General features: G+C 39.1%; 1 protein-coding gene across 1 annotated transcript; it reads right to left on the bottom strand.

The window, feature by feature from the left end:
• Positions 1-6,047: 6,047 nt before the first annotated feature.
• LOC145249407 (uncharacterized) lies at positions 6,048-6,383 on the bottom strand. Its single transcript, XM_080110962.1, has one exon. The coding sequence runs from the start codon at positions 6,381-6,383 to the stop codon at positions 6,048-6,050; it is 336 nt and encodes a 111-aa protein (XP_079967088.1).
• Between the last annotated feature and the right edge of the window lie 2,937 nt (positions 6,384-9,320).

Raw genomic sequence — 9,320 nt, 5'->3', positions numbered from 1 at the left:
TGAAGTGAGTCGGACTTTTTTTTTGTCTTTTTGTTTGTTAATCCCAGTGAGATTCGTTGGATTTCTTTAACTATCGTCATCAAAGGAACGTGTTGGAATGCAGTTCTGTCTACGATTAAAGTCATCGTTTTTAAACGTGGAATTTGGAATGAAATTCGCTTATATTTGGTAAAAAAAAAAGTCGTTGCTGTTAACAGAACTTAAAGATTCGATTCGGACCACCTGTGTGTATTAAAGTCATCATTTTTCAACGAGGAATTTAGAGGGGAATCCTGTTGTATTGAAAAAAAGAGTTATCGTTTTTAAACGAAAAATATTTTACTCGAGTACAATTCGAGTCGGATCTTATTGTGTTTGAAAAAGTCATTGTTGAACTTGAAATGCGATTCAGATGACTTGTATGTATAGAAGTCATATTTCAATGCGGAATTTAAAATGAAATCCTGTTGTGCTGACAAGGAAAAAGGGTGTCGTTTTTAAACGATAGATTTATTTTATAAAAGTACAATTCGAGTCGGATTTTATTGCGTTTGAAAAAGTCATCGCTGTTAAAAGAACTTAAAATGTGATTCGGACGACTTGTATGCATTTAAAAGTTATTTTTAAATATGGAATTTAACATGAAATCGTGTCGTGCTTAAAAGGAGTCGTTTTTGAACAATAGTTATTTTGGTGAGAGTGCAATTCAAGTCGATTTTGTTTTTGAAGAAAAAGTAGACGCTGTTAAAAAGAATTAGAATGCGATTGAGTCAACTTGTATGTAAAGTCGTTTTTAAATGAGAAATTTAAAAATTAATTTCTGTGTCTAGCCGTGTAGCCCCACTTTTGCTAAGTAGTATCTGTCTTTGTCGGAGAGTAGTGAGAGCTAGCTGTGTCTAGTGGAGTGTTGAGCGCTAGCTGTGTCTAGCGGAGTGTTGAGCTCTAGCTGTGTCTAGCGGAGTGTTGAGCGCTAGCTGTGTCTAACAGACTGTTGAGCGCTAGCTGTGTCTAGCAAAGATGGATGCTACTTCCCTTCCCAGTTCATGATCATAAGATCAGGGGGGCATCTACTGAAAATTAAGTGTGACTGTAGTCACGGAGGTGGGCTGCATGTGCGAACTCGAAACCCGAGCGATGGGAGATGAGAAGGCGACGAATCAGCAGGTTGGATTGCACATTAATTTGCATAAATGAGATAATATAAGGCTGGAAGTTAAAATGTTTGATGGTGTCGAGCCGTTGAGTTCTCAAGAACCGGATGGAACCTGGTTAGAGTGGAAAGTGTCGCTGAGAATCGAGTCCAGGTTTTTTTTTTTTTCGATTAGATTACCTTTTATAGCTTTATTGTAAAAAGTTTTATGAGTGTTACTTTGAAGAGTTAGTGCTGATTCTTTTACAAAATGTTTTAGCGATATGTTGATTTTGGGTAATTTTAAAGTGGTTGAACATAAATAGGATTTGTATTTTCCTTTTTATAATGTTGTACAATCATCTATTAAGGTTAAAAGTTAAATCAATAAAATTTGCTATTTTCATGTGACGAATTCCAAGAATAAAGAATACCTTTATTAGGAGATTTAGGTTTTATTCGACTAGAAGAACATACGGTACATATTCAAGATGGCGACTCGGTATATCAAACAAAGGGAGACAATTTCCTAGAAAGGGGAAGATTACTCTCAAGTGATTATTATTTTCCCACAATCATCGCCACATCAAAAAGAAGTAAGGTGATGTCATTAAAATTATTAAACAAATGAATTAGTGTCTTTACAGGTCTAATCGATTAGGGGGGGGGTTATGACTCGAGTGGAACAATGCAGGATTTGTGGGCTAGTTGTGTGTTTTTTCGCAGAGTCGTTCACAGTTCTTTTAGGGGGTAGTTCATGATTCTCCTTAGAGGACTGACTTTTTTTCTTTTTTTTTTACATAGGCGTCACCACTTATCAAGGCCGAGAGGCAACTCAAGGATAAGGGTTAAAGAGTGAACAGTAGTCAAAAGGGCAATATAGTAACCGTTAGTAATGGAAGTTCGGTAAATTTGTTAACTTAAGTGGAACGGCTCATCAGAACCTTGTTCACGTTGGACTTGAAGACAACCATATTATAGAAAGCTGGAAAGCAGAAAAACGGAAGACAATTCCACATGCGTGCAGTTCTAAGAAAGAAGCTTTGATCATGGAATCAATGTTTAGGTTTAGGCACAGATAAAGAGTGAGGGGAATTATTGATAGTGTTTTCAGCTAGTGTTTCTTGTGAAAGTTTGGCGAGGGGGGACCATAGATTGAAGCTCAGTCAAATGCTTTCCATAAAAATAATGATAAAACAGAGAGAAACTCGCAACATCTCTTCTGTGAGATAGAGGTTGCAGGGAAGAGAAAAGGACATCTCCCATGAGGGCATGAAGTCTATTTTGAACCCTATCAAGGCAGGACAGGTCCTTTCTAGCAGCTCCTGCCCAGATGTGGCAACAGTATTCCATCCTTGGAGGTACCTGGTTCTTATATAGATAGAGAATTGCATCAGTAGTGAGATATCTACTGGATCGATAGAAGGATCCTACCATTTTTCCAGCGGCCTTGGCAACAGAATTGATGTACATATTCCATTTAAGGTCAGGAGTAAAGGTCAAGCCCATAAGCTTGTCAAAACGTGAGGACTCCCCAAGACGAGAGCCATTCATTTTAATTGATGCCAGATGGGGATCAGAACGTTGATGATGTAAAGATAAAAGCTTGGTTTTAGATGCATTAAAAGTAACCAGCCACTCCTTTCCCGATCATCAAGATCAGAGGAGAGGGAATCGGAGGGAACTTGGTCGTTTACTGTCTTAGATGTGCTACCATAGATAGTAGTGTCATCATCAAAAATGTCTACGAATGATGTAAGGATGTGATTAGGAAGATCAATAACGTAGATCAGGAAAAGAGTTGGGCCCAGGATGGAACCCTGAGGAACATTCTGATTTCTGCCCATCAACTACTACTCTTACGAACCTATCAGAAAGAAATGATTTAATAATTGAGAAGACATTTCAAGCTATACCATAGCTGGATATCTTGTGAAGTAAACCTTTATGCCATACTCTATCAAAGGCCTTTGATATGTCAAGAGCAATTGCTCTAGAAAGGTTGCCTCTGTCGAGAGATTCGCTAATCCTATGAGATATAACTTTAAGCACATCTGCTGTAGATCTAGCAGAACGAAACCATATTGTGTGTCACTAAGAAGGTTATTTTTGCTGAGATGGTTGATTACTTCTCTATTTAACACAGATTCCAGCAACTTACTCATGATGCACAGGAGACTTATTGGCCTGTACTGAGAGGGGGATGAACGATCACCTGAATTCTTAAATACAGGGCATACTGATGAGATTTTCCAGGGTGACAGGAAGCAATTCTCCTTAAGACAAGGCTTAAACAGTTTTGTAAGTATGGGCGCTAGTTCTGGTTGAAGTTTTTTTAGAGTACTATGATTGGAATGCTGTAAGGGCCAATTGCTTTACTGGAATCAAGGTTTTTTATTTATTTATTTTGTTTTTTACATGGGGGTCACCACTTATCAAGGCCCGGAGCCCACTCAGGGACAAGGGTTAACTTGGCAACATCACGTACAGATATTTGTATATTACCTAGCTTTTTCTCTGATACAGGAGGAAATATTGGAGGTTGTCAGCCTTGCTCGCAAAGGGTAAAATTAGCTGAAAAGTTCCTGGGAAAGAGTTTTTGTTTCCATACATCTATTACGTTGGAAGCAGTGGAAAAAGTGATTTCTGTGCGTAATGGCAGCAGCACATTCTGGAGAGAACCATGGCTGGCTGTTAGGTTTTTGCTGGAATTTTTTTGAGAGTATGAAACGGTCTATACATACAATTAACGATTCTGTCAGGTCGGATACTATAAAGGACACATCCTTTTTAAACATGGAACGCAGAGGTAGATCCGCTATAAATGTACAGAAACTATCCCAGTCAGACATAGTGTATCGATATACTGTCCGATGGAGTGGTACGTCTGGGGACTTATTACATTTCATTTTTATCTTAATTGATACTGAGTGGTCGAAAGATCCAAGAGGAGACAGAATGGAAACTGAACATAGTTCAGGGCAAGTTGTGAGAAAAAGGTCTAGGAGACTTGCATACTGGCTGTCAGTGTCGGGCACATGGATGGGTTCATGAACAATCTGAGGGAGGTCATAAGCAATGGAGAAATCATGACAGAACCCCCCCCCCTCATCATCGATCTTGTTTGAGTGGGTCAACCATTCCACATTGTGAACATTGAAGTCTCCACATACGTGAATGTTAGCTGAAGGATATGCTGATAGAACTTGGTCAATTTTCTCAGATATGCTTTTAAAGATAGTAACTCCGCTGTTGTTGGGGCGATAGAGAGTAAATATAAATGCAGTACTGTGAGCAAGTGCAACCCAGAAGCACATATAGGGTAAGTTAGAATCTTCTCTGGAGATGTTCATACCACATGGAAAGCCATCTTTAATGTAGGCACATACTCTATGCCCATGGCGATCTTGGGGGTCAGATTTAGAAGTTAAGTAAGAGTATCCTTTAATTACGAACTCATTTAGGGAAATAGTCTGTCCAATGCCAGTTTTGCTTAAAAATAAAAGGTATGGTTTAGTCTCCTGTAATTGGGCTTCAACCTCTGGAAAGTTAGAATGTAGACCCCTGATGTTGGAGAAGGAGACATGGTAGTAGGTGTCTATGTTGGATGTTGGAGTTCCATGTTTATACGTGCATTTTTTCTTGAAACTTGTCATGATGGTATTTTGGAATTTGTGGACTAAAATACGCCAGTTGGACTTTTATTAAGAACAATACTTAATAATTTCTTTAGTACAGGACAGAGAGGGGAAACTAAGAGAGAAAAAGAAACTAAGATTTTTTTTTTTGTAGAACATGATGAGGTAAAGCCGTAACAATTACCCACTAATATGGCATCGAGAAGCCACACCACAAGAATCCATTCACCAAATGGCAATACAGCAGCCCCAGTACTTTGCGCCTGCTGATAGGACAGCCTCCTTAGTGGTTAATCCAAGGTTCGGGTTCCTGAATATCAGGCGGATAACGTCAGCCCAGATAAAACGTTTACCTCCAGCACCCTTACTAGTGACATGGCTACAAGGGTAGACATAGAAACAGAAAATTTTCCGCCATAACTGCCGACTATTCACGAAAAATACTGCCAACCTAGAATACAGCTTTTACTTCTCCCTTTGTCAGAAAAATCACTCATTAGAAAAATGAGGACTGAGGGACAAATAAGGAGAAGCGAGAGTAACGGGAGCTGCCGATAACGCATCCACAAAGCGTTCTCTACTCTCCATTAAAAAAAAATTATTAAGTATTGTTCTTAATAAAAGTCCAACTGGCGTGTTTTAAAGGGAAAGTATGGTGATAGATTCACCTCTCACAAACTAACAATGAATACAATTTCCTAATCTATTTTTGCAATCAACTTGGTAGATATAATAAACATTTATGACGAGAAAACGCTATCATTAAATAAAACAATTAGAAAATAAAAATATAAATTAAGTACTGAAATAAAATGTAGTTATTAATATTTGAAATTAAACAAAAATTAAAATAGCAGCCATTTATCTCAAACAGGCTCGTCTCCAAAATGCAAACTGTTGAAGAGAATTTTGGCTTTAACAACATCTGCATTCCAACAGCAAACTTCCTGGCTGAGCTAGTGTTGGCAAATCCACAGTAATGTGCATTTCCTGATCATTGTCTCTAGGAGGTAGACTTCCGGACTGTGTTGATGTAGGTACATCCCTAGGAATATTTTCTTGTGGTGATTCATTATGGCCTTTGCCCTTGGGGACTAGATGCTTAAGTGACAGTTGCCTCATTACCATTTGATTTTCTAATGTGGACATATTGTGGATTTTTTTTTTATCAGTTCGACCTCATCAATCAGTGGTTCGTGTTTGTTGTTCCTGGGATACCGTTTCATCAGTACTTTCCCAGGGTGACTTAACCAAGCAGATAAGGTGATCCCGGTGGTTGAGCGTCTGTTAAATTTGAATACTCATTCATGTGGTGTAGCACTGGTTGATGTACACAGCAATGAACGACTAGCATGCAAAGCTTCAGCCAGGACTTCTTCCCAGTGTAACTCTGGAAGACCTTTAGTTTTTAAAGCTAGAAGGATTGACTGCCAGATAATGTCATTGTATCTTTCCACTTGGCCATTGCCTTCCGGATTATATGGAGTTGTTCTACTTGTGACAACTCCATGATTGTGTAGGAAAGTTCTTGTTTCTTGGGAAAGGAATGAAGATCCTCTGTCGCTGTGTATGTATGCCGGAATGCCAAAGATAAAGAATAGATTGGATAGGCAACTGTTGACAGTTTTGGCTTTCATGCTTTACCATGCAAAGGTAAACCTGGAAAATTCATCTACAATGGTTAGTAAATATCTGTTCTGAGATGAAGAAAGAAGTGGTTCCTTAAAGTCAATACTTAGGCGATCAAATGGCTGAGTTGCTTTGACTAGATGTAAGTTAGGTGGTCTGTGGAAATTCGATTTGATAATGTTGCATGTTTGGCAATTAGCTGTCACTGCACGGATTTCTTCAACTGAGTACGGCAAGTTTCTAGTTCAAATAAAGTGTGTCATTCTGGTTACACCTGGGTGACATAGGGATTTGTGTAATGTAAATTTGAATAGTCATTCATGTAGTGTAGCGTTGGTTGATGTACACAGCAATGAACGACTAGCATGCAAAGCTTCAGCCAGGACATCTTCCCAGTGTGACTCTTTAGTTTTTAAAGCTAGAAGGATTGACTGCCAGATAATGCCATTGTATCTTTCCACTTGGCCATTACCTTCCGGATTATATGGAGTTGTTCTACTTGTGACAACTCCATGATTGTGTAGGAAAGTACTTGTTTCTTGGGAAAGGAATGAAGATACTCTGTTGCTGTGTATGTATGCCGGAATGCTAAAGATAGAGAGTTTGCTGTCTGTAAGTGTTGCACAACTTGTTCACTTGAGAGTGTCTGTTACCACATTCTCTTTTCCCTCTCGGTACTGGATGTCAAAATTAAAAAATGCAAGATTGATTCTCCAGCGCAGTATCTTTTCATTTTTTATTTTGCCATGATTTTGTGTATCGAACATGAATCGGACAGATTTTTAGTCTGTTTTTAGAATGAAATGCCTACCAATTAAGAAGTGTCTCCATTTCTCGACAGCATCAACTATTGCAAGAGCCTCTTTCTCTACTGATGCATAGTTTAATTCACTGCCTTGTAAAAATCTTCAGTGAAAGGCAACCCTGACTAAGTATAGCAGATATAGAGTTGTGGGATGCATTGGTTTTCACAACAAACATTAGATCGTCGCTAATTGCAGTTCGGCTGGCATTTATCAGGTAAGTTTTCAGTGTCTGGAAGGATGTTAAAGCCTCGCCTGATAACGGAAAGATTCTTGTGGATTTCAGATTTTTAATTTTGTCACAAAACCTACTTATAATATGCAACATTCCAATTACGTGTTCCAATGACTTTGTATTTTAGGGTGCTGGTAATTCGACAAGTATGCATAGACGTCCTGGTTCAGGCTTGATGATTCCCTCAGATATCCAGTATCCCAAATGATCAATTGTTTGGGTAGAGAATTTGCACTTCTCCTCATTGTAGGTCCAGTTATCCAGTCTGGCAGCCCTCTGGAAATGCTGAAGATTGATCATTAGTCACTCCAAAAGGCATCCTAGTAAACTGGTACAGTTGATCCCCATACTGGAAAGCAGGATAAGGCCTGTCATTGGGATGTAAGAGGATTTGGTAGCACTTCTCAGATCTATTGTACTGAAGTATTTATACTGTGCAAGTTGGTTCACCGTGCTTTTAATGTTGGGCATGAGGTATGCATCTAGCAGTGTATATTTATTGACTGTTTGCGAATAGTCAATAACCATTCTTTTTTTATGCTTACCACCCTGTTTCACGATCAATGGTTGCGCCCTCCATGGGGATAGACTTAGCTCAATAATCCCCTCCTTTAATAACCATTGTGTTTTTGAGTCAATGAACTGCTGGTCTGGTTTTGAGAATCTCCGTGGTTTGGTTGCAATAGGTTTGCAATTTTTGGATAAGTTAGCAAACAGGGTTGGAGGTCAACATTGATAGTCGTGATGGCACAGAATGTTAATTTTGGTTTGTTGGCACCATATTTGATGACAACACTTTCATTTTGTTCTTGGAAATCAGTACCAAGGATCACATCAGTACACAAATCATTAATTACATTTAAATTAAAGTTCCTGTACTCACGTCCAAGACGGCTGAAGTCCACAACACAATATCCTGTAATTTTTGTGGTCTGTGCTCCTGAAGCCATGCTAATTGATCCTGAGCTTCTGTGTTGCTTCAGCTTAAGTTTTTTGGCAACATTGTGGCTTATAAAGCTTCTATCAGTACTTTCACTGTCGATTAGGGTTTTCAGTTTATGTCCTTTCAGAAACAAATTAGTGGATATTTTAAACCCCGACTCAGTAGCAGAAGAAACGATGGTTGAGAGTGTAGTGGCGTTACTATTTGATATTGAGTGAATAGCATCGATGATTGCAGTTGAATGAGTGCTGGAATTGCCTGCATGGGACAATTTTGAAAATTGTCCGATTTTCGAACATTTATGGCAAGTTACTTGCCTTGCTGGACACTTACTTCGTGGGTGGCATAGATTTCCACAGAACCAGCATCGTGGTTTTGTAGCGGCCAATGAGGCTTCCATAGATATCTCCTCTTCTCTAGCAGCAGCAGTTATAGTAGGTGCAGGAGAATCTTGCTGGGCAAAGACAATAGCATTCTTTTGTGCAAGGTCGAAAGACCGAGCTTGACTCTAAGCGTTCTGTAGGTCAAGTATCCTATTCTCCAATAGCCTCTGTCTAATAGGATTGGACTCCAGGCCATTGATGAACGCATCCCGAATAGCCTCTTCCTTATAAACTTCAGCTGTGACTGGTTTGAAGACAATTCGCGCAGAGCTTGTAGGAATTGGTCAATAGACTCATCCGGTTTTTGGCACCGACTAGACAGGAGATGATGGGCAAATATTTTGTTTGTTGGCTCAGCGTAAACATTCTCCAGTGTCTGTATAGCCTCTTCATATGTGTCACAATGTTCTATGTAATCATACACAGTCCTGTCTATGTTGCCTAACAAGACATTCAATTTATCCAGCGGTAATCCAAGTGTTTGAATAACGTCCAAGTAATTGTTGAATGTCTAGTACCAAAACTTCCACTCTTTAGCAGCGACTGGTGAATTAGCGTCCTGACTGAATCGTTCTGGTTTC

Source organism: Euprymna scolopes, chromosome 28, assembly GCF_053919585.1.
Source record: "Euprymna scolopes isolate OS-2025 chromosome 28, ASM5391958v1, whole genome shotgun sequence".
Lineage (NCBI taxonomy): Eukaryota > Metazoa > Mollusca > Cephalopoda > Sepiida > Sepiolidae > Euprymna > Euprymna scolopes.
This window is presented reverse-complemented; position numbering and strand designations above follow the sequence as displayed.

Coding starts and splice junctions, on each gene's coding strand:
- LOC145249407 (XM_080110962.1), bottom strand. CDS start 6,383: ATGAAAGCCAAAACTGTCAACAGTTGCCTATCCAATCTATTCTTTATC.